The 27,038-nt window shown below is 33.9% G+C and overlaps 1 protein-coding gene across 2 annotated transcripts in view; it reads right to left on the minus strand.

Moving 5' to 3' along the window:
* The window catches only part of Col21a1 (collagen type XXI alpha 1 chain), a 180,899-nt gene that overhangs the window by 38,626 nt on the left and 115,235 nt on the right, over window positions 1–27,038 (minus strand). For both annotated transcript variants that reach the window (XM_058575208.1, XM_058575205.1), the window contains 5 exons: window positions 19,422–19,475; window positions 18,910–18,965; window positions 18,201–18,252; window positions 17,901–17,954; window positions 5,079–5,132 (listed from right to left, as the gene is read on the minus strand). In XM_058575208.1, the coding sequence (XP_058431191.1) occupies window positions 5,079–5,132; window positions 17,901–17,954; window positions 18,201–18,252; window positions 18,910–18,965; window positions 19,422–19,475 (270 nt within the window). The remainder of the gene's footprint in view (window positions 1–5,078; window positions 5,133–17,900; window positions 17,955–18,200; window positions 18,253–18,909; window positions 18,966–19,421; window positions 19,476–27,038) is intronic.

Raw genomic sequence — 27,038 nt, forward strand, 5'->3', positions numbered from 1 at the left:
CATATGAACAGCTGAGTAGTTTATATGATTTTTTCCTGCCTACAGAATTTGGGGAATCCAACAACCTTCCTTAATTTGTCCTGTCTCCACACCATTCAATCTAATTCTTAAAATGTGTAGTTTTCCTGTATCTTTCATGGGGATTCATGCAATTAGATAAGAGGCTCTTCTACGGGAATTCTACTAGGATGGTTGAGTCAATAGAGAAGGCATACTCCTTACCTATTTAGGACCAGTAAAAGTTTGTTCAGCCATGTTCTTAGCCTTTCCACCAGCATGCTTTTCTAACAGCCAATCTACCAATTTTGATAGCTTCTGCAATGGGGATAAAGCTGAAACATTCCCAAATCATCAAGTGCTCATTCTTCTTTGCCCAAGTTTTTTCCTCAACTTGCCCTTTTCTCCTCACACTTTACTACAAGCAGCAAAAAGAAATCAAACCATATATTCATCACTTTGCTTGGAAGTCTCAGCTAAATATTCACCAAGTTCTGCTTTCTAACACAACTACAGTCCAGAGATTTACTGCAAAGAATTAGCTCATGCATTTGTGGGGACTGGCTAAGAAACTACCAAATCCACTGGATAAGCCATAAGGAGGAGCTGTTGAATTACATTGAACTACATTATTTATTTATTTTTGAAATGGGGTCTCACTATGTTGGCTAGGCTGGTCTCAAACTCCTGGATTCAAGTGATCCACCCTCCTGAGCCTTCCAAGTGTTGAGGCTACAGGCATGTGGTCTGCTATTTCTTATTAAAAATTTTATGTACACGTGGGAAAAATAAGAATTCATACCCCATTTGAATCAAATGTATGATATATAATATGTCAAGATCAATGTAATGTTTTGAGCAACTAATAAATTTCTGATGTTTTCACACAAAAAAATAAATTAAAAAATTTATAAATACTCATTTTTAATGAATCTGTTCTTTATAACTACTCAAAGATATAGATTACCTGTTCAAATATCTTTATTATTATCTAGATATGTTCCACTTCAAAATGCCTTAAGTGATCCTTGGCTAAAACTATTCTTCTTGTTCTATTCTGGTTATTGCTTTGTGTTTCTCTGCCTTCAACCATGCACTAAGATGGCCTCAAGCCCTGCTTTAGTCCATTTCAAATCAGTCCATTTTCTCATTCCCAATTCTGAAAGTTCTTGCCTTTGTTGGTACTAAAGGTGACAGAGTTCAACTAGACTGCTGCCAGGCTTTCTCCTCTCTTGACCCACACTGACTTCCTATTTGCTGTTGGGATTTTTCTAAAACTTAAACCTGATCAACCCACTTCCCTACATAAAACCTTTGGGTGGCTCCCAACTTTATTTGGAGACTTAACACCAATTGACTCAGACAAAACCCCATCATGATCTGACCTCTGCCTGCCCTGACAACTTCATTTACTTCTATCCCATCCACTCAGTAAACCCAGTTAGCCTGAACTAGCATCAGCTCTTCTCAGAGTATCATGCCTTCTTTTACTTCTGTTTTGGAATATGCTATATGCTCCTGCCTTGCCATCTTAACACAGCTAGACAACTCCTATTTGTCTTCCAAACTTTGGAATGTACCATGTACAATGTAAATGTATCAACTACACTGTATGTTAATTTTATCTATTAAAGGTATTATTTTATAGAAAGAACGCATCCCTTTCAGTGACACCCCCAACTACATATAGGGTTATGCACATCTTCTACAATTTTTCAAGACCCTGTGCCTTGTTTCATAGCATCCATGCCAGGTTGTCATCTATTGGCTCCTCTGACTTTTTGAAGGTAGAGTCTAATCTTCACATTCTCCTGAGTTAGTATAATGTCTAGTACAAAGTAGGTACTCAGTAAATGCTTTTTGAATGAATAACTGATAACTAATGTGATCCTTAAACATAGTAATTCAAAGCTGAAGCAAATTATAATTAAAGTAGCAAGTGTTCAAATTTAGGTTGTACTTAACTGGATTGAAGTAAATTGGGTATAAATTGCTATTTATAAAGTACATTGCTTTTAGGTTTGAATTGTTTTTAGGAATGATCAATACTAGCCTTAAAATTCAAAGAACTGGAGTGTAAATGACTTGTAATTTAAAGCCATGTAATCATTTCCCAATGAAATAAAATCTTTGCGCTCAGTTTGAATTCCAGGAGATGGTATTCCTATGTATCAATCTGCTTACAGGAATGAATCACTATCACACTGCCATAATCTGTGTTTAATTAGCTTTAAAGTATTTTCTAAGAGCTTCTGTCCTTCCAATTTAAGCTCCATTAATTTTCTTGGCTGCCACATTGCACAACAAATATATTGAACATGTCCTTTTTAGTGGGGCCAAATCATTCATTACAAATCCTTAAAACCAGTATTCACAGGAACTGGAGTTTTCATTTCTTTGCATCACAAAACAAATAAACATTAGAGGGTTTTGTTCATTTGTTTTCAAAACCTTTCCACAAATGGCAAAGATCATTTTTTTGCAGCATAACATTTCTAACAACCATGTTTCAATGAATTGTCAAAATAACAGAATAGCTTACAATGCTACACATTCTTATTTGGAAGTGATTACAGACCAGGAGGATTATAGCCAGACATTGGCAAATTTTAGATGCATCATCTATTCATCGCTTTCCCAACAGACTATGGTTCCTGGCTTAGGAAACCTGACTGCCTTTTTGTCATTCACCAGGAAAGAGAGGGGAGCTGGAGGAAAGGGATAAGGGATCCTGCTCCTGCCTTCCCATCTGGTAAAGTGGCCTGAGAGAGTTGCTAAGAATCTCACTCAGTAACTCCTAGTTTTCTGTCTACTTGGTTTAGAGAGATTGCATCTAAATAGCCACTACCCCATTCTGATCATTTCCTGCCTTAGCCACTTGTTGGCCTATCTTTTTGAAAATCCTCATTTCATTTCTGTTTTGTTTATCCTTTGACCATCTGTTATTCCCACTAGGCTGGAAGCCTTCTAGAGGCAGTCCCTGTGATTCTCACTCAAACATTAGAAGAATGCAGCAAATGTTGGTAGAAAGGAAGAAGCAAAAACGTAAAATCGGAAAAAAAAAAAAAAGTGGGAGCATGCAGGGCAAGAACACATGCAGACCGGGTCAGCTTCTGGCTGAAAGTGAGGTATGGGCAGCCGGAGGGAAGGAAGCACCCCTAATCACCCTCATTTCCCATTTAATATTCTTTTCTCTTTTCTGGTTTTATTAAAAATGATTGAAATTTTTTTATTTTCAAAGTACATGCATTCTCCTTATATTACATTATGGCTTACATAGATTTACTGGTCAGTCTTCCCATTATAGCATTATTTCTATTGGAAAATGAACTGCAGATTCCAAATAACTAACCCACATTTAGAACATGGTTGCTTCATAGGCTATAACCTGGTTCTCAGCAACCCACTCCCCTGTCTGTCTCTGTATCTGCTTCTCTTTGTCTCTTTCTCTTCATATTCTTTCTGAGGGGGAAAAAAAGAACATAATAGTCTCACCCAAGCTCACATTCACATAGCAAGTCCTAAGTTTTATCTTCAATAATGATGATTATGGCTCAGGTATACTGAGTGCACTCACTCTTCCTGTTAACACTCTGGTTGAGGCCCTGTACCTCAGGCCTAGTCTGTCAAAATAGCCCAGGAATTGTTGCTCTGATTCCAGTCTCTTTCTTTACATCCACTGTATGGATGAAAAACTCATAAACTACTTCTAATGCACTTCTTAGATGGGGTAGTGACAGGAGTAATTTGGATGCTCTCTCTCCTAAATCAAGTAGACAGTCCAATCTACCTTTCTAGTTTTCCTACTACCCAAGCTGGACCCTTCTCTACAGCCTTAGGACCTTATTAAGATGATTTCATGGTTGCTTGGGCACATCTGTAACCATTGTACCTGTGTGCTTTCACTCATGTTAGTCCTCTCTCTTCCTTCCATTCTAGCTATCCTTTCATTACCAAACCTAGCCCCAAATCCTTGGTAAAAATTTCTCAACCATCCAAGATGCAGTACGCTTAGCACTGACCCCATGAATTTGTATAATGCTTTCACAATTTGGTGGGGAGGGGGGGTCCTACATAAGACTCACAACAACTCCTATGAAGAGGGCATTGTAAGCACAATTTAGATGAAAAGGAAGGTATTAAGAGATATGAACTTGACTTACAGAGCTGGAACATGGCAGAGATTGGCTTTTAAACCCTAGTCTTTTGGGTCCATGTCAAGTTCATACACAGCACTGATGACAAACAGCCTTAAGTTGGGTGTCATTTGTATCCTTTATTTCAATTTTCCAAATTAGATTATATGCTTCATAAAGGCAGTAGCTCTGTATAGAACTGGATCCAGTGCAATACAATACCCAAAAATGAGAATTCAGTGAAATCTGAGTAATTCCAAGAGTAATCAATCCCTCTTCCTTGTTTAAGACATCTTGGTGATTTCTCTCTCCATCCAGGTCTTATCTACATTTAGACTCTGAACTCCCAACTGAACACTTTGTGATAAATGCTAGATAAATAATATCTAGCCTTCATTTTACTTCTTGACCTAGGTCCTCCCAAAGCAGATGTGAATTCCTGGAGGACAGATACCTTTGATGATTAAAATGAAATCTACTAGTATTTAAATGTTGGCCACGAATTTTAGGAATAAAGGGGGGCAGCAATCTATATTTCCAAAACCCATCTGAAGTTAAGAGTTATCTAGGATACTTGCTAAAAAGCTAGAATTCAGTAAGTACTCTCTTAATCATGTCTCTGCACTCCTTTTATTGAAGACACAATCCCCAAGAGCCTACTATGAAAAAGCAGACATGTGGCAAAGCAACACTGACTAAAGAAAAGACCATGATGTTTACCAATGGCTTATCTGGGCCTGAGCATTTGTGGTCATGATTCATACCCCATGCAACATTCTTCCTGGTTTATGAAAGAGGATTCAATCTTTCAGTATGGTACAATGTTCCATAAACCCCTTCTACAACATCCAAACTTTGGAAGTCAGTGAATAAGAACAGGACATCTGGGGGGAGAAATTAAATATCATGAAATAGGATTTCATGACCTGTCAAGAAGGTACTCACAGGCTCTCCCCGTGGTCCATCCTGCCCTGGTGCACCTGGGGATCCTGCTTCTCCCTGTAAATGATTTAATAAAAGGAAAATTCCATTTTTAAGTTCATTTACTAAAATATTATTATATGTTAAAAATTACATATTATAGCATGCTAAACACAGATGAAAATAAGAATTACTTCTGAATTATTAATAACTTTTCCTGACATCAAATAACCTTTAAAAAGTTCATAAAGTGACAATATAAACATCAAAAATTTATACATGGTGACAGATAGTTGAGTTATGAAATAACTGTGAGCCTATTTAGTAATTATTAGTTTTATTAGGAGGATTGATATTCTTATCTTCAATGTGAATGTGACCAATGTTCTATATTAGTCCTTTTCATGTTTACTTTGATCTTAATCTTTACTTTAAAAATGGTCATCCTACTAGACCTAATTTGATGCTGCCTTCCAAGAGTTGCATTTTAATATCTAAATAAAACTTTTATTATAAATGGAGTTACATATAAGTTATTACTTGAAATTATCTGGCCCCATTAACTTGGTATTCACCTATTCAAAATAAATATCTAAAATGTATATTTTTTAGATAACCATCAATACTTTTTAATACTCTTCAGTTATATATCTTTACATTATTATGCTCAGATATTTAAGCATTTTATTTTATATCTACCTTCTGTTATGATAAAATATCTCCCACATGAATCAATTGCTAATATATATATAAAGAATCTAACACCCTATCTTATAAAACAATAAGCATTAGCTGAATATAATCCTAAACACATAGCACCCACAGATTAATAAACCTAAATTGCCTGAATAAAATTATAGTAGTAGAGGAGCTTCATGAAATAGATACTCCAATATCTAGAATGTTTAAAACTAATAGTAAGAGCCATGTTTTGCTTCTGTCCAACCAAGTACTGCATCACAAGCCAAGTTCCCTGTTGGCAGTTATTCCACACCTGTTTCACAACAGAGAGAACATTGCATGCTGAGTGAATGAGATCAAGAAGAACTAAAGCATTGTTCTTACAAACGTCTCAGATACCTGCACTGAAACAGGATTAAGGTAGAAAGAGCCTCAGAATATGTGAACAGAAGCATATTACAATTTTATTTTCATAGATCTACTTTCTATTTTCCCCAAATTATAGAAAATGAAGCAAACTTAACAGACATAATCAGCACTTAGAAGAAAATTTAAACGTATCACCTTGTTTAATGAATTCTTACATTTCATTAGCACAGTGAAATATCAACCAAAGCCAAATATTTTATCTGTTCCACTTTTATTTACAAACACCAGATGACAGTTGAGGACAAAAGCAGCAAAGAATGTTTCCCTGTGGATTACCTGTGGGTCCAGTGGTCTCATAGAACAGCTTATGAAAATTTCAGACAAAGTAAAAGAGTATGTTGACTCTATTTAGTTTGAGAGCTCTAGTTTTTAAATGCCTGAAAAATTAGGGAAAAGGATCATAAAAGGTTCTAAATACTATAGAGGAATGATACAATATCTTTATCTGAACTCAACTCTATCAACAATAAGGAAGAATCATTCAAGTCACTGGTTTTCAAATATGGCCCTCAGACCAGCTAGATCTGACTCACTAATTTCTTTCTCCACAGGGGAACTTCTTTGAAAGGAAAAATTTCAATTTGCAGAAGGTGCTGATACTGCTGGCCTTGGGACCACACTTTGAGAGCTATAGCTCTGGTCCTCAGTCTAATTTCTATAGCTAATATCTAAGATGATTTATTTCACAACAGATTTCAAGATAGAGACTTACAGATGCCTTTTGCTCTCATAAATTCCTGTCTTTTATGAACAACTATTGCATTGTATAGCCATATATTTAGTGCTAAGTGTTATGATGGCCAGATTGTTCAGCAGGAGTCTTGTTTACATGAGTGCTGTTTTCCTGATTTGCATTTGTTAAAAGCAAGAAACTTATCTTACATGTTTTTTTTAATCGCCTACCATGCTTGAAATAGCCCAAAACATAATATGAGACTATGTCCCCTCTTCTTTACAATCACTAGAGCATAACAAGGAAGGAGCAATTGACTATTGATTCTTAAGTGCTCAATTTCAAGGGAACAAAAGAAAGAAACAAACAAAAAATACTTGTGGATAGAGTTACAGCATTTGCTGTTGGAAAATTATGAAGATTAGTTATTATATGGCAATAGCCAGTGATCTTTACCTAGGAAGAATATCTTCATTCTTTTAATAATGTATTTTAACAATGTTTCATTAGGAGATGAAAAGATAATTTGGCCATTTCCCCTAAAATAAAAATGTAATACATAACTAGCCTGAGAAATTCAGTATTACACCCAGAACTTAACCTGAATATTTGACTGATTTCATGATATGGAAAACCTGGTACAAGTCAGTTTGTTTGGTTTATGGAAAAAAAACATAAATCACAGTTCCTCCTCTGAGTTATTTTTCTATTCTGCCATTAACTTCCTTTTTGAAATAAAATAATTGAGAAACTGTCATGTTTAACATTTTCCCTCAGTCTAATTTCTATAGCTAATATCTAAGATGATTTATTTCACAACAGACCAGTTATTTTTAAAAAGGAGCTTTAACCAAAAACAGACATGTGAAACTGGCACTGCATATGTATTTCTTTTCATACTGTGGTCTTTGATACTTACCCACAAAAATAAAAGAATAATATATAATAAAAAGAATAAAAGAAGAGAGTAATTTAGATCACAGTCATTGCAATCCTCAAAATCAGGTGGAAGGTATGGTTTATTTATCATGATAATACAATGGGAGGAAGATCTTAACTTTCTATTAAGGAAATGCTTTATTTTTACTTTGATCTTACTGCATAGTTTATTCTTAGTATATAAACAAATCTTGAGCATGCCTAAGGATATACTGAAGATGTGAGCCTAGGGAAGCTTCTCTGGGCTAACCAAATAAACACAGACAAGATGTGTGGAAGAAATCCTGCAGAGGGTTGCACCCAAACTAGGACTGGGATTCTCACTCTGCCATGAAACCAATTGTGCATATCAGACAAAATCCTTTAATCTCACTGAACATGAATTCATATATTAAATACCACTGGTAATCCCAACTTCACCGATTTTTTTTTTTTGAGAAAAAATGGAATAGAGCTTTTATGAAAGTGCTTTGCATAGCTCCAGCCATAGAAGGCCAGATCCACTGACATCAAGAAAGTTAGGGTTTTAAAAATCCTTTACTTCTGATTGTTTTAGGTTACATCATTTTCAAATAGCATATATTGGTTTCATATTTGAAAATGTTATGGTTTGCCATAATAAATTAGGAAAAAGGAATATTTAAAAAATTAGATTAGTCCTTATATTAATCTAGTTTCAATGTCATAAAAATAATGGAATCACCAGTTTCATCACTATTTTCTATATTTGAGGAAGAGTATTTGGATGTAACATGATTTTTCAATAATTTGGTGAAAGGAATTTTTATTGGTTATTAAATGATGACTACGTGATCTTAGACAAGTTATTTAATCTCTCTGTTACTTGGATTTCTCATCTATAAGACGATAAAAATATTTTTCCCTTATAACTAAAAATGATTCATGATATTAATGAGAAAAATCATATAAAGTAATGGGGAAAACTGGGTGTGGTAGACAACATGTGCAATCCCAGTTACCCAGGAGGCTGAGGCAGAAGGATTGCAAGTTTCAGGTCAGCCTGAGCAAAATCGTGAGACACTGTCTCAAAATAAAAAGAACTGAGGATATAACCCAGTGGTAAAGTGCCCCTGGGCTCAATGCTCAGTAGCCCCTTCCCCCAATTTTTTTTTTTTTTAATATTGGGGAAAGATCCAGGCATTAAGTAAATATTTTTAAAATGCATATATCTTTTGTTGCATTCTGTCTTTTCCAATCATTTAGTTTCATTTCCAACTTAAAAAACGTATTTCATTATTTGAACCACTCTCTAAAATTCTTAAGTTCTTACTCCTTTACACCTAATTGTTCAGCCACTGTAACTGCTTATGCATATCCCAATGTTGAGTAAACCAAACTGAAGGCTGCCTCAGACCTTTCCCTGTTCTAGGTATGGAGGGAAATAGCATTGAAATCACACAGCTTAAACTAGACTTTGGTGAAATTTTTGTATTTGCTTCATCGTTTCTCTGTCACATTTTCCACATATATATAAAAGAACTTTCTGCTATGTAAAAAGTTCTCAAACCAACAATGCTCTTTGTTTCCTCTCCTCTTTCAATAGGTGAGAACACGTACTTAAAAAAAAAAAAAAAAGGATTAAAACACCCTGCCATCAAACTGTCATACTACCTGCACATCATACTTCCGCACATGTAACTATCTGTGCCTCTCTTTTATTGCATGTACGGGTCTTCCTCATCTAAAATAATCCCTTCCAACTTTGTTCAGTGTCCTGCTCTTTCCCCTTCTCAAAATGAGGGAGCTCTTTCATCGGATCTGTTTACTGGGCATCTTCTCTTGGAAGTGTCACAGGAAACTACTTTGAAGACATTATTGTTCCCTCTACACCTTCCCAACAGAAAGCATGCCCAATCATTCCAATAAATACTTTCATTGAGTACAGAAAATGCTAACTTTACTATAGATAAAAAAGGATACACTAGAACTAAGAAGCCTAATAAGTCACCCAACTTTTATACTTGCCCTATTATTGCCAGGTATAAGATATTTTAAACTGAAGAAGAGTTTGTAGACAATATGCAAGAAAAAGAAATTAAAAGGAATAACTAAGAGAAAAAACAGAAAATGAAAATCAAAACATTTTAGTAAATTTCTCTTACATAAAAAAACAGAAAGCAGAAGAAAAGTTCAACAAACGCTAAAACCTAGATTAGCAAATATAGAAGCATTTTCAGCTATTGAAAAAATTAGAATCCAAAAACTTAGAATAAAAATGGAGAAAAAAGGAAAATGGAAATTAAGAATCAAACTCAGAAAAGAAAATAAAACCAAGTTCACACCCTGCAATGCCCACAACTGGGGAGGTTTAGGCAGGAGGATTGTAAATTCAAGGCCAGCCTAGGCAATTTAGCAAGACCGTCTCAAAACAAAAAGTAAAAAATGGCTGAGGATGTAGCTCAGTGGTAGAGTATCTGTGGGTTCTATTCTTAATGCCATAACCAACTAACTAACTAAATAATTGAAAAAATAATCATCTTAGATATGATGAATGTGATAGATAAATTACTAAAAATTATAGAAGAGATTTAACTTAAAATTTAAAAAGACACCAAGTAGAAAGCTAACCATAACCAAAAAAGAAGGACAATATTTAAAAGAATCAGAAAATGATAGAGGTAGAAGACAAAGAAATCTCAATATAATCCAAGTCCTACAGACATAAACCAAAATGATTTAAAAGATTGTTAAATTGTTCTAGAATTTTTTAAAAAACTAATATAATATAACTAAATATAACTAATATAACTAAATATAACTGAATATAACTAAAAAGGGTTTTGGAGTAATTAAAATTCTTAATTTTGAGATATACTTATGCTATTAGACTTTAAATATGCAAGTGGTGTTTTTCACCCCTTTGGACTTCCATGCAAAAAGATAAAGTCGCCTACTAAGGAAAGACAATTAGACTGACATCAGCAATGTATGTGAAGGCAATGGAGCAACATTTACAAGAAATGAATGAAAAAAACAGTGAGGAACAGTAAGACAATATTTTTATAGTTGGCTAAGTTATTAATCAAGGAACAAGGATACAGAAAGACATGTTAAAATAGACGAATTGATGGATTACTGTATGCACAAGCTCTAAGGAATATACTACAGGAGAAACTTTACCAAACTCAAATGATGCTTATAAAATATTGGCAAGGATGCCAGTAATGAACACTAAGGAAAATTAATTGCAAGTCTGAAATGACAGTGGGCAGAATGGAAAATGGCTTATATTATATGATCTGAGGAAGTTAAAGTATGATAATTAAACAGATAAGAGGAAAAAGATAAGGGGAAGGAGAAATAGAAACAGAATGAGTTCATTAATGCCACATAATGGGGTATAATTTAAGTTTAACACAACAAAGAGTAGATGCTGAAGTAAGGCAAAAAGGAGTCAAAAGGAATCTGAAATGCACATGTGCAATGACTTGAAAAAGAATCAGTACAGAGAATTCTTGAAAAAGATTCAGTATATCACTATCACAAAAACAAATCTTCCTACATACTCAAGAAACTAAAAGCAAAAAAATTGCAACGTTTCACATTGAGAAAGAAACAGTAAATACAGTACAATGCACCTACTAAGCATAACAAGATTATAGCATAAATATTATCCCAGTGATAACAGTAAACTATATCAGTCAATGAATAAAAATAGACAATCTATTAAAGGAAAAAAAAACAGGTTGCTTTACAAAGTAAAGACAAATTCTGTGCTGAATATAAGCAACACAGTTAAAAAAAAGCTACTGAAGAAGTTAAAGCTCAAGATGGGCAAAGGTATAGCAAGCAAATAAAAATAAAAACCACCAGAAAGAAGAAGGTATAATCCTGGCATAACAAAAGGTAGAAAGAAAGCTAAAGGAGACAAAAATGATATTTATAATGCTAATGCCACAATTGAAAATGAAGAAATAATAGTTCTGAGTGTCTGTGCAACCAAAAACAGAAACCACATTCCTGAATAGAAGATGGAAAGATAAATAGACAAAAATGAACTAATAATAGGACACAATGAACAAAAATTATATTAAAGATTTAAAGAAAATATTCAATAAGGAAGATCTTACGAATGTATATTGAGATTCATACTCTGAAAATTGAGGTTTACCTTCTCCTATGCACAGGAAAGATTCCTGAAAATTGAACATACAATGAGTCAAAGAAAAAAAATAAGTCTTTTATACAAAAGAACTATTACAAATAACATTCTCTGATATAGTGCAATAAAACAAGAAATTGGCAACAGGTCAAACTAAAAGGACTCCAACCTAAAAAAATATTTTAAACTCTTTAAATAACTCTTAGGAAAAACAAATAAAAATTGCAGAATTTCTAAAAATTAATGTTTATGAAGATTTTGTATGTCAGAATCAAGAAGATAGAATTGAAGCAATAATCAGAAAAACACTTATAATTTAACTGCTAAGATTAAAAAGTAATAATAAATGAAAATAAATGTATTCAATTGTCAATTGTAAGATCTAGGAAAACTGTGAGAAAAAAGAAAAAAATAGGATAAAAGTTAAAAAAAAATTCCTTAAGTTCAATAATTAAATTCCATGTTAGATATTTGAATAAGTCAACATAATAGACAAACTAGAAACATATCATCAAGAAAAAAGTAGAGAATGAAGGTATGTATTCATAGTAAATAATAGCAAAGGGTGAATAATCACTGATGCAAAAGAAACTTTAAAAAATTATTGGAGAGGAATTTTCACATTATATAAAAATCACCTGAAAAATGATGGAATGCGAATTTCCAAGAAGACTTAAGTTTAGGATTATTGGCCTTATGAGAAAGAAAATACTTAAGCAGATCAATTTCCACAAAAAATTTTAAGGGAAAGTTATCTAAGAATAAAAAATCATCAGTCCCAAATAACAGAGGGGAAGATGAAGAAAGACACTGTGTGCTTGACTTTAGTTATAATTATCAATGAGAAATCCTTTCACAAAACATGTCAGAAATAAAATATAGAACATCACTTCCAAACCCTACATAAGAGGGCATGAACAGGCAATGTTAATTAATAATATAATATGTCAAGGAAGTTGAAAATTAGTAAAAGAGAAATTCCTTAAAAAGCACAAACTACCAAAACGTATTCAAGAAAAAAGAAAAAATCTAAACAGCTTTGTATTTAGTAAAGACATTTAATTAGTAATTAAAATATTTTTTACACATACAAAAAGGCCAGGCCCAGATGGCTCCATTCATGAATTATACTACACATCAGAAGAAGAAATGACACCAATCCTACATAAACTCTTCCAGAAAATAGAAACCAGAATTACTTTGATTATAATGCCAGATAAAATATCACAGGAAAACTACTGACCAATACTCTTCATGAACACAAAAACAAAAGGTCTTAATAAAATATTAGTAAATTTAACCCAGCAATATATAAAAACAGTAACGTAAGCTGACCAACTGGAGTTTATTCCAATAAAACAAGATCAGAGTTATAAAAAAAATCAATTACTGTTATATACCATATTAATAGGAGGAAAAAACATAGTCAATACACTAAAGTAGTAAAAAGAAGAAGAAAAAATGTTGACAAACTTTAACACGATGATTTTCAAAAAACAAAACAAAACTCTCAAGAGACTAGAAATAAAAAGAAATCTCCTCAACCTGATGAAATTTCTTTGTCAAATCAGGAACAAACACTCCGTGGTTAAGGATTGAAGGTTCTCCACTTAATTTCAAAAACAAGCATCAAACTCCTAATTAATATTGTGTTAGAGGGCCTGGTACAACAAAACTATCAAAATAAATAAATTCATGTAAATTAGTACAGAAAAAGTAATTTGCCCTTATTTGCAAAAATATTATCATCTATGCAGTAAAAGCAAAGGAATATGCAATGAAAACTATAAGAACTAACAAGTGAGTTTAGCAAGTTTGCAAGATATATGATTAATAGTCTAAAACATTATTCTAATATACTAGTAACAAAAAAACCAGAAATAAATTTTTAAAAATCTATTCATAGGGGCTGGGGTTGTAGCTCAGTGGTGGAATGCTTGCCTTGCATGTGTGAGGCACTGGGTTAAATCCTCAGCACCACAAAAAAATAAACAAAATAAAGATATATTAAAAAATCTATTCACAATATTGTGAAAAAATATAATAAAATCGGTATGAGTTTAATAAAAGACATATAAAAGATCTGTACACTTATAAAAACTGCAAAACTTTGCTGAGAAAAAGTAAAGAAAGCCTCCATAATAGACTCATATGCCATGTTTAATGACTGGAAAGCACAATATTGTTAAAATAGCAATTCTGAACAAATGTAAAGATGTGAAGATGTGAGCTCCCACTATAAAAGTTGGAGCTCAATCTCATCCCTTAAATGAAGGCTGGATTTGTTGAGTTGCTTCCAAAGGGTAGAAGATGGAAAGAAAAAAGTAGAGAAACCTGGAAAGTACTCATTTTAACCAAGTGACTGAAGTAGGTGGTCATTGAATAATCATGTGTCTAGCATGTATGCTCCCACAGGATAAGAAGGGCACTTCACCTCTGTTATCTTTCCCCAAACCAACCATAATCTCAGTTTAGTCATGAAAAGAATATCAGGCAACCAACTCAAATGACGTCCTACAAAGTACCTAAACAAAACTCTTCAGAACTGTCAGTCATAAAAAACAAAACATGACTGTCAAACTGTCACAGATCAGAGATGAATAAAGAGGCATGAGGAATTAATGCAATGTGATATTCTGGACTGAATTCTAGAACAGAAAAAGGACATTAGTGGAAAACCTAATGTTTTAAGGAAACTCATGAAACTCAAATAAAGTATGGGGTTTAGTGCCAGCACTGGTTTCTTGGTTTTGACAAATGTACCACAGTTACATAAGATATTAACATCAGGAGAAAGTAGGTAAAAGGTATAAGGGAACTCTCTGAACTGTTTTGCAATTTTTCAACTCTAAAATTATTCCAAACTATACCAAAATTTATTTAACAAGTTAAACAAATTCCAGAAGGCTTGTTTGTTTTTGTTTTGTAAAATTGCATAAGCTAATGATAATTTTTTTCATGGATCTAATCTATCTACTAATCCATTATTGCTTTTAAAAAGAAAAATAAATTTATAGTATTAACCTGATTTCAAACCTTAATTAGAATTATGATATATAACTCATATTAGTGAAAGACAAGGAAAATAAAATTAGTGTGATGTTGAGGAAAGGACAGAGGTATAAATTAATGGAACAAATCAGAGAATCTGAAGATAATTTTACACATATATCAATCAATTGATACATGGTGAAAGTGTTAATGAAACTCAATGGGAAATAATAGGTTTCAATAAATATTACTAGAAGAACTGGATCTCCACATGTAGAAAAAAAGAACTTTGTCTTTTGTCTCACACCATATGAATAAAATTAATTCAAAATAATCCATAAACCTAAATTTATAAACTAATACTATAAAAAATTAGAAAACATAACGTGCCCTAAATGTCACATATCAAGAGTGATGGGGCTGGGGTTATGGCTCAGTGGTAGAGCACTTGCCTAGCATGTGTGAGGCACTGGGTTTGATTCTTAGCACCACATGTAAATAAATAAATAAAATAAAAGATCCATCAACAACTAATGTTTAAAAAAAAATGTTTAAAAAAAAAGAGTGAGCATGTCAACATGTTAGACACAATAATATATCTATACCCTGAAATATTATCAGCTGTTTGTGTATTCCAGATACACTGACTGAATACATATACATATATATATATATACCCTTATCCTTTTATCTAACAAGCTACACCATAGAAAAGTTCATTTCTATTTGATAAATGGCTAGTAAAAAGTTTCTTTATGTAATAACATATGATGGTGCTAACTCACCATAATGGGACATGTGCTTTTGAGTTTTCTCAGGAAAGAGGAATGATTGATACTCTACAGATCCTTCTTGCTCTAATTCTCCCAAACTCATACCATACCAAACAAATGATAATTAATTCAGACTTAGGCATAGAATTTCTTTCTTTAATCCCTTGGGAGATGGAGCTAAGATCTTCTGCCCCAACCTACTAAATAAACCAATCTGAATGGTTTATCAAAGATGCTCAACTTTTTAATATTTGTGATTTTTTTTTTGTTTGTTTTTTTGTTTTAAGGAGGAAAAGTTTATTTGAGAGATCATGGTTTCAGACATCTCAGTCTATAGATAGCTGGCTCCACTCCTTGAGGCTCACAATGGGGCAGAACATCATATCATGGCGGAAGAGTGTGGTGAAGGAAAGCAGTTCATACTACGATTGATAAGGAGAGAGATATAAGTAGAGAGAGGGGTGCAATTTGCGTGGTCATTAATTCAGGTACTGGATCAGGGGCTATCCATGAGGGGATGAAGAAAAGACAAACAGACACACAAATAAAAAGCTGGGACTGAGTGGTTCACTAAAATCCCTGGTAGGGAGATGGTGACCCAGAACAAGCTCAGCATGTTTATTTTATAGGTTTTATCATTAAAAGGGTTATTGTGAGAAAGTTTCTTCAAAACAAGTAGAACCAAGGTCATAGTTATGAGCAGCCCAATTATGATTATCAACTTGCACCCATAACTTTCTTCACCCAGGCAGCTGGTGTCTGAACCTCAAGGTCAAGAACTGATAGCTATGTGACTGAAATAGAATCTTTTATTTTATTTATTTATTTATTTTTTTGGTTTGAAAATGAGATTTTAATATTATCATCTGTTTTGTTTTCATTTTTCTTTTGGTAATTATATAGTTGCACTAGCTATACTTTCATTTAATGTTTACACATAATCTTTTACTATCTTTTTTTTTAATTTTTTATTGTTGGTTGTTCAAAACATTACAAATTTCTTGACATATCATATTCCACACTTTGATTCAAGTGGGTTATGAACTCCCACCTTCACCCCATACACAGATTGCAGAATCACATCAGTTACACATCCATTGATTTACATATTGCCATACTAGTGTCTGTTGTGCTCTGCTGCCTTTCCCATCCTCCACCCTCCCCCCTCCCCACCTCTCCCCTCCCCTCCCCTCCTCTCTCTCTACCCCCTCCACTGTATAACCCTGAGGGTCTCCTTCCATTTCCATGCAATTTCCCTTCTCTCTCCCTTTCCCTCCCACCTCTCATCCCTGTTAAATGTTAATCTTCTTCTCCTGCTCAAAGAAGACATTTGGCATTTGTTTTTTAGGGATTGGCTAGCTTCACTTAGCATAATCTGCTCTAATGCCATCCATTTCCCTGCAAATTCTATGATTTTGTCAGAATCTTTTATTGAACAGGGCATCACCATAGCAACTGAACAATCGTAAATCAGCACCTTCACACTGGAAGTTCCCAGAACAGGTGTTGCCTGTGTTTCAGGACAGCTCAAGGATGCTAATCCAGTCACTACTCCCAAGGAGAGAGGGAGGAAGGAAGAGGGATGGTGGGGGGAAAGAGAGAGACAGGGAGAGAGAGGAAGAGAGAGAGAGAGAGAGAGAGAGAGAGAGAGAGAGAGAGAGAGAGAGAGAGAGAGAGACTGACTGCACTCCACTTGCCAGATACAAAGTATATACCCCAAAGGCACATTCCCAAGCCCCCAATGACCCACTCCTTCCAGCCACACTCGACAGGAGGGGGGGAAACATGGGAAAAATGGAGGAACTTTGATTTGGCAAAGGGGAAGGAGGGAAGGGAGGGTGCATAGGGTCAGGAAAGATGGTGGAATGAGATGAACATCATTAACCTAAGTACATGTATGACTGCACATATGGTGTAAGGCTACATAGTGTGCAACCATAGAAATGTAAAGTTGTGCTGCAATTGTGTACAATGAATCAAAATGCATTCTGCTATCATATATACCTAATTAAAATAAATTAGCTAATAAAAATATTCTGTGATTTTATTTCTAAGACATGAGAATTCACAATGCACTCAAGGGAAATTTAGTATCATTTTTACATTAGACTAAAAATAGTTTTAGTTCTTTAATTTTACCCCGATGCTGTATATAAAAAATTCTAATATTGGCATATTCTTCTAATGTTCATTCACAGGTACAAAAACTTTTTCATTTTGTTTATTTTGCTAAATACCTTGAAACCAGGAATACCCATTAATCCATCTTTTCCATGTCTTCCGGGTTCTCCCTAAAAAATAAATACATGTGTTTTAGCATATTTTTATACAATTTTTTCTTTTAAAGCAGACAAACTCTGTTTTTTTAAAAAATCTGTTGATGGATATTTATTTATTTATTTATATGCAGTGCTGAGAATCGATCCCAGTGCCTCACACATGCTAGGCAAGCACTCTACCACTGAGCCACAACCCCAGCCCTACTTTACTTTTTATTTAAAGCAAAATACTCAAGAACAATTTTCTACAAAACTCACAGCACGTCCAGGAAGGCCAGGAAAACCAGCATTCCCCTTTTCACCTTTTGCACCCTGAATTTAAAAAGAACACTTAAAAAACAATCTTGACAATAATATTTTCAAGCTCTAACTCAAATTTACATAGGAAAGCTTACAAGTTAATTTCAGTACATAGTGGCAGAATTAGTGGAACTGCAGACTGTGTTGACTCTGCAACTGTTGGCAAAGCATACGTTTAACTATCCCAGTGTTAAGTTTTTACCCAGGTAAAAAAAAAAAAATTTACCTCTAAGACACTGAAAATGTTAATATGCAGAATTTTTATCATAAGCATCTAGACATTGCAACCATCTCTTGATAAATTTTTAAGTAATAGTATTTTAAATGCATGGAAAAAACAAACTTCCTTCTGTGTATGGATACAGGAAGGTGTATAACATTAATTCTGAATGGATATGTTTTTAGCAGATACTGCTTCTAAACAAATCATTCACTGTAAATATTTTTTGAAGTGCACAGTGACCAATAACAATGGATTTTTATACAGCACCATTATTGCAGTCACCAGATATAATCCCCACCCCCTTTTTTCCTTTCTACATTTAAAAGAAGTCCCTCAGACGGGTGAACAAAGGTAATTGCTCTAATTTTGGGCTGGGAATGCAATTCAAGTTTGGTATTTCCCTTACATTAAAAGTTCAATATTGATACTTTGTGATCTATACTTCCCTTTTTGCCATAAAATCCCGGGGATCCTTTATCTCCTTTGGGGCCCATTTCACCCTGAAAGAAAAACATATATAAGTATTAAATTTTAGAGTAATAGTAGTATTTCCTTTATGAAGAAAAAAACACATTATAAATAACAGAGTTTAATATGCTAACATCAAAATAAATAAAAATAAAATAATTTATAGTTTGTTTACAAAAGTCCTATTTTCCAGGCTTCATAAGCCTAATTGGTACTATAATAGGGCTTACAGTTTAGGGCTTACATTTAAAATAACTTGTGTATAGTAAACTTGTTATCAATTTTAAATATTGTATTAGACATTCTTAACTAAAAACTTTAAGGAGAATTTTTTTAGATTTTTATGTAAGCCACTATATTAATCTTAATCATTTATTTTAACATACTTGTCTTTATTTATATATGAGCATCTATTTATAATATAAAAGCACTTTCCTTTTAATTAAAATATGATATTGCTGTATTTAAAAGGAATAAATGTTTTCAACCTTTGATCCTGGCATTCCATGAAGCCCAGGAAAACCAGGAAGTCCACGGTCACCCTGAAAATAATACTGAAATTAACTAAAGAAAAAATATTTTGTTAATTAAAGAAAAAATTCTTCAGCCTAAGCAGGACTATACAAACTTCAACATTACCCTTATCAAAATTGATTGGAAATAAATCTACAAATACTTAAATTCTCATATGCATCAAATCCTAACTCTATGAAAATTTAGTCCTCATTTTTCAGTGTGTCATTTATGATCATAGAAAGAAGAATTTGGGAGCTACAGGAACCTCATCATCAATCTTGCCTCCGCCCTTAATGAGTTGCCAACCAAGCAGGTGAAAAACCTCTACAATAAAAACTATAGAATGAAAAAAGAAATTGCAAAAAGCAAAAACAAACAAACAAAAAATCTAGAAGGAGGGGGCTGGAGTTGTGGCTCAGCAGTAGACTGCTTGCCTAGCACATGTGAGGCCCTGGTTTCAATCCTCAGCATCACATATAAATGAATAAATACAATAAAGGTATTATATTCAACTAAAAATTATTAAAAAAAATACTAGGAGGATGTAAAAATTACCCACAATCATGGATAGGCAGAATTGATATTGTGAAAATGGCCATATTACCACAAGTGGTCTATAGTTTCAGTTCAGTTCCCATCAAAATACCAATGACATTCTTCACAAAACTAGGGGAAAAAAATCCTAAAATTCATATGGAAAAATGAAAGAACAGCCAAAGCAATACTGAGGAATAAGAGTGATGTTGGAGGCATCATAACTCCTAATCTCATATTATATTACAGAACTACAGAAACAAAAGCAGCATGATATTAGCATTTTTTTAAAGGCCTGAGGGCTAATGGAATAGATGGAAGACACAAAGACAAATCCACATACATACAGTCTGATCCTTGAGGTGCCTAAAACATGTTGGAGGAAAAGACAGCATTTTTAACACAAATGTGCTGGGAAAACTGGATTTCCCTGTGTAGGAGGATAGAACTAGATCCATATCTCTCACTCTGCACAAAAATCAACTCAAAGTATATCAAAGACCTAAGAATTAGACAAGAAACACTGTAACTGCTAGAAGAAAGCAGAGTCAGCACTCCAACATGTGGCCACAGGCACTGACTTCCCTAATGAGGTTCCCAAAGTTCAAGAAATAAAAGGAAGAATCAATAAATGAGATGACTTCAAATTAAAAAGCTTCTGTACAGCAAAGGAAACAATTAAGAATGTGAAGACAGAGCATAAAGAATGAAAAAAATCTTTGAAAATATCTCTTCCAATGGGGCATTAATACCCAGAATATATAATGAACTCAAAGAACTTAACATCAAAAGTTTTAAAACAACCAGTCAATAAATGGGCAAATGAACTAAACAGGCATTTCTCAGTAAAAAACAAACGGCCAACAGAAATATGAAAAGATAATCAACATCTCTAGCAATAAGAGAAATGCAAATCAAAATTACAGAGATTTCATCTCTCCCCAATCAGAATGGCAATCATCAAAAATACAAATAACAATATTTGCTGGTGAGTATGTGGGGGGAAAGGTATGCTCATACATTGTTGGTGGGACTGAAAATTAGTACAATCACATTGGAGTAGAGTATGGAGATTCTTCAAAAGACTAATAGTGACCCACCATATGACTCAGTCATCCCACTCCTTAGAATTTATTCAAAAGAACTAAAATCAGCATACAATAATGATACATGCCCACACGTTTATAGCAGTGCAATTCAGGATAGCCAAGTTGTGGAACTAGCTCAAGTGCGTGTCAACAGACAAATGGATAAAGAAAATGTGATATGTATTTATATATAATGGAGTCTTTCTCAGCAATAAAGAAGAATGAAATATCATTTGCTGGTAAATGGATGGAACTGGAGAACATCTCACTGAATGAAATAAGCCAGACTGAGAAAGTCAAGGGTTGGATGAAGGCTTTCTCTCATATGTGGAAGCAAGAGAGAAATACAGATTTTTTTTTTAAATGGAGGATTCCCATGAAAATAGAATAAAGCACCATGAACAGGTAAGAGAGAAACAAGGTAGAGGGAAGAGGAATAGGAAAGGGGAAAAAACCACACAGTCGATATGGCCAAACTATACTATGTGCATATATGAAAATATGACAATGAATTCTACTTTTCTGTGTATCTATAATGCACCAATTAAAAAGAAGACAATAAACTAATAGAAGACAGATAAACAGAGTAGAGGAAGGGCATTGGGAAGAGGAAAGGCCACAAAAAGGGAAACACTGAGGTTTAATATGGAGCAAATTTTATTTTACTTATTAATGACTATGTCAAGATGAACCCTGTTACTATGTATAACTATAATGCACTAATAAAAACATTAAAGTCTTAATTATGAAGGCACAATGAAGACCAAAAACAAGGACTGTCATGACAAGATTAAGGTCAGGTTCAGTTTTATCTGGGAAAATTAAGACTCTACATACAAACATTGGATTATACTCTAAGATTGTCAGGTGGAGAGAGGAGGAGGTGACCCATTATCTACAAATAAAAAAGGCTATTCACTCACACGATTTGAGGAGTACTATAGTTGTTCAAATCTTATAGAAGGCAACCCTCTAAAAGCAACTTTTTACTCTAAATTTCTATCTTTGAGTTTAGATTGCCAAACCATATTTACATACATTTTTAATTTCTATACATTTTAAATATATTATCTGTGAATTAAGATGGTTAAGTTCTCAAACTATCCAACAGCCCTCCCCACCTACACTTCTAACAGGCACAGATCCTCTTAATGTACTCCTAAAGCTTTGGTTAAGTGTTAGTATATATTATACTAATGTTCACAGCTAAGCAATATACTCTGATTACTTGCCTTCTCTTGCCCAAATGTTTATTTTTTCCTAGAGCCCAAAACTGCCTGTTTTATTGCTTAATTTACCATAAACTTATTGTTATATCCAATCCCAAACTCCCTCAAATTGTCAAAATCCCTCCTAAATGTACTCATATAACATTGAAAATTTCATATCCTTCAATCAGTCTCTCTTAGAGCTGTCTCTTGACGGGGTGTAGATTCTTTGTTTTTATATTTGTGTTCCCTTCCCTGTTTAGGGGAGCCAACAACCCAATGGCTTCTTGAGAAGGAATTCATGGGAGATAAAATTCTGAGATCTTAAGTCTCTAAAAATGTCTGTAGATTATTCATTTACATAATTGATAAATTACGTGTAGAAGCATAATTCTGAATTCTTTTCAGACTTTTGAAGGCTTTGTTCCATTCTGTTCTTGGCTGAAATGCCATTAAGGCAATGTCTGAAGACTTTCTGCTTCTCATTTGAGAGGTTAGGGGCAGGGGGTGTTTTTCCCCCTCACAAAGCTTATAGATCTAGCTTTCATTTGCAGTGTCCTGATGTTTTATGCCATTGTACCCTTCTGGCTTATAATCATCCTTTATGCCAGGCACTCCATAGGAGGCCTCACCAGACACAATCATGCTTCCAAGTGCATGGAGAACTTACAGGGAAAGGTGAACAACTGAGAAACAGGATGTTGGGATTTTGAACTGATTTTTATTGGCTGTATTTGACAGGGTACTATTTTTAAAAAAAGATGAACTCAGAAAAGAACTGGCCAGTTTGTGAGTAGTAAGTGAAAGGAACAGATTATGTCAAAAAATATAACTGGGAGATACTGAAATTTCTTTTCACATCTCTAACAGGTAAACAATTAAACTGGAAAATGCCTTTAAAAATAAAATTTCCATGGGCTGGGGTTGTGGCTCAGCAGTAGAGCGCTCGTCTGGCATGCACAAGGCCCTGGGTTCAATCCTCAATACCACACAAGAATAAATAAGCAAAATAAAGGTATTGTGTACAACTAAAAAATAAATAAATAAATTTAAAAAAATAAAATTTCCAATTAAAACTCAGCCCATGGGAAAAATTGAATCAAGGATGTGGCTATAAACATCACCCTTGAAATCTGCAAATCAGTAAAAGTGGATCCAATGAAGCCTTTCAATCCTGACAATATGGTTCAAGGAAAAGGCATAGAGAGTATAGTAGATGCCTAATAAATTTACGTCACATATTATCATCAAGTGGAGAGAGAGAGACATTACTGAAACAAGATTTTTGGCTGATGCTAATGGTTACAAACAAAAGCCAAAGATAAAAAATTGTAAATATATACAATGTTTATTCCCTGCTGGGTGTGTTTTACTACCAAAAAAAAAATCATCTGCATGGATGGATGCCTGTTTGGAATGCAAGAAAAAGTTACCCAGTATCAGCATGAGTTTTAATGTATTTCTGAACTAGTCAACTAATTTAAACAACATACAAAAATAAATGAGTAAAAATAAAATGAAAAAAAAGCATCTTTTTAAAAATTATACATCTAATATACCAATATACCTAATACCCAGAGATGATAAATAAGGAAGATCAATTAGTTGGTGTTATCAAACATAAGTATACAAAACTAAATAGTTTTTATTTACCAAAAAAAAAAAAAAAAAAAAAAAAAAAATATATATATATATATATATATATATATATAAAATATTAAGACTGGCTCCCTTTATAACAGGAACAAAAAATGTAAAAAAAAAATTCTAGTAATTTCTAGTATTATAAACCTAAACAAAGCAATGTTAACAATCAGTTAAAAACACTTAATATTGTTATATCAAGTTTTCAAGAGTAAATCTAAAGAAAGATAATCCATAATCATAAATAGAAAAACTCAGTAATGAAAAGATGTCAATCTCTCCAAAATTAATCCATAAATTAAAGAAATATTAATTAAAATATGAATAGAAAGTCTAAGAAACTGCAGGAAATATACCAAGCTTTATCTGGAAAAATAAGCACTCAAGAATAGCCAGGAAACTTTTGATTATAAAAAAATGATTGGAAGGACCAATCCTGCCAATATGAAATCATATTATGAAGTGACAATAATTAAAACAATTTGGCAGTGGAAAAGATGTAGACAGGTCTATGGAACAGAATGGAAAGCCAAAAACACCAAACCAAATGAAATTGGAAAGATGGTTTTTCAAATAAGTGGAGGAAAAGTGATATTCCATAAATATTGTTGTGGTAACTGGCTATCCATTAAGGAAAAAAAGAGAAAATATGAATGCTTATCTAATTTTACTCTAAAATCTAAAAGTTTAAAGGTTAAAAATAATAAAATTCCAAAAATAATTTAATGAATTATTATATTCAAAATGCTATAATGTGGATCCTTTCCATATAGACGTAAAACAAAAACATTTTCTATGTATACATAAAAAGTAAAATATTTCTGTATAGTTAAAATTGAAAAAATTAATCAAAACATAAAATTTATGTAAACCAGGAAAGTATTTTCACATCTATAAACAATTTTTGAAATGTATATAAAATTAATTTTAAAAAGAATAGCACAATATGAAAATAAAACATGAACAAAACATAATCTGTCCCCAAGCCACAGATTTTGATAATATATCTTACTAATAAAGAAATGAAATTCCAGCCAGTATTATTTTATTTTATTTTGAGGAGGAAAAGTTTGCTTGGGTTTCAGAGGTCTCAATGTACAGATAACAGGCTCCATTCCTCGGGACTCAGGTAAGGCTGAACAACATGGCAGAAGAGTATGGCAGATGGAAGCAGTTCACATGAAGCACAGAGAGAGAGAGAAACTCCACTCATCAGATATAAATATATACCCCAAAGCCACACCCCCAATTACCACCTCCTCCAGCCATACCCAACCACTTCAGTTATCACTCAGTTAAACCCCATCAGGGGATTGATTCACTGATTGGCTTAAAACTCTCATAGCCCAATCATTTCTCCTCTGAATCTTCTTGCATTGTCTCAGACATGAGCTTTTCAGGGACACCTCACATCCAAACATTCCACCCTGACCTCGGAAAGCTCAAACTCATCTGACAATGCAAAATACATTTAGTCCAGTCCCAACAGATCCCATGGTCTCAACAGTTCAGAGATTGCTCAAAGTTTAAGTCCAAAGTCTTCTCTGAGGTTCAAGGCAATCTTGCATTGTGAGCTCCTATCAAATTAAAAGCGATTTACAAGTATCTAATATATAATGGTACAGAGTAAATATTTCCATTCACAAAATTGGGGACATAAAAAGAAGGGATAGGACCAAAGCAAGACTGAAATCCTGTAGCTCCGTGTTCAGCATCTGGGGCACATGGTATGATGATATTCTCTCCAAAGGGCTTATGTAACTCTACTTCTGTGACCATGTTGGTTACAACTCAACTAGCTTTTCTGTTGGTTTGTCTCTGTTCAATTCCTATAGCTTTCCTAGGATGATGTCTCAAGTTACTGGCATTTTGTATCTCAGGGGTCTCCACTGCAGCTTTAGCTTCCTCCTCAAATCTCCACACATCACCTGCTCAAGGGCTACCTGCAGGGACTCCGACCCTGCTGCACTTTTCCTGGACTCTCAGGCTTTCTTATGAAATCTTGGGGGAAGCTTCCATGATCCCCTAACTCCAGTATCCTGCATTCCTGCAGAACCAGCACCACATTGTTGATGCCAACTTCTGCTGCCATCTCAAGCAGTAGCCAAGCCTTCAGGAACTCTGATTGTGTTAGTCTCTGAGTGCCTGGGTGGCTGAGCACATTGAAAAAAAGTTCCTAGCCCCCTTGTTCTCTCTTCTCAAGAGAATTTTTACTTTAATTTCCTTGAGTCTGAAATGGGTGTGGTCTTGCCAGCTCCTGAGATGCCTCTAGCCATCTTTCTTAGTAAAGTCTTTAGCATTTCTTTAGTTGTTTTGTCTTTAACAACTACAACTTCCTTAAACCCAGTTTTACTCTCACCTTTCAAATCCAAGTTTTTTAAATCTTTCTGCTCTGGATTATCACAATAACTTGGCTAACAGCTGCCAGCAATATCCATGCCACTGCATAAATGCTATGCTGCCTAGATATTTCTTCCACCAGATTAAGAAATCCATTGCTTTTAAAGTCAGCTTCACAGAAAATCTCAGGATATGAGCAAAATGCAGACAACTTCTCAGTTAGAACATAACACAAATGGCCTCTAGTCCAATTACCAATAATGTGCTCCCTTTCCTTTTAACCTTCTTGAGCCCTGTCTTCACTGTCTAGAGTTCTATTGGCATTCTGATCTTCTGAATTCCCACCAGAATCAACCATTAATCTCTGCTTACAACAACCTAAAACATTTCCATCTTGCACTACTAAATATCTCAAAATTCCTCCCACCAATTCTAAAAAGCTCAAAATGCTTCTGAACCATATGGTCAGGTTAGTCACAGCAACAATCCCACTTCTCAATTTCTCTTTTAGTCAGCTTTTTCACTGCTGTGAGTAAAAGATAAGATCAGAACAATTGTAGAGGAGGAAAAGTTTATTTGGGGGCTCATGGTTTCAGAGGTCTCAATCCACAGATATCAGGCTCCATTCCTCAGGGCTCAAAGTGAGGCGGAACATCATGGTGGAAGAGTATAGTGGAGGGAAGCAGCTCATGTGATGATCAGAAAGTAGAGAGAGAAAGAGCACCATAACCATTTTAAACTTAAATGGGTAAAAAAAAACTCCAATGAAATATAA

Source organism: Marmota monax, unplaced genomic scaffold (genome assembly GCF_021218885.2).
Source record: "Marmota monax isolate L192 unplaced genomic scaffold, Marmota_monax_Labrador192_F-V1.1 WCK01_AAM20220418_F8-fsc00116, whole genome shotgun sequence".
Classification (NCBI taxonomy): Eukaryota; Metazoa; Chordata; class Mammalia; order Rodentia; family Sciuridae; genus Marmota; species Marmota monax.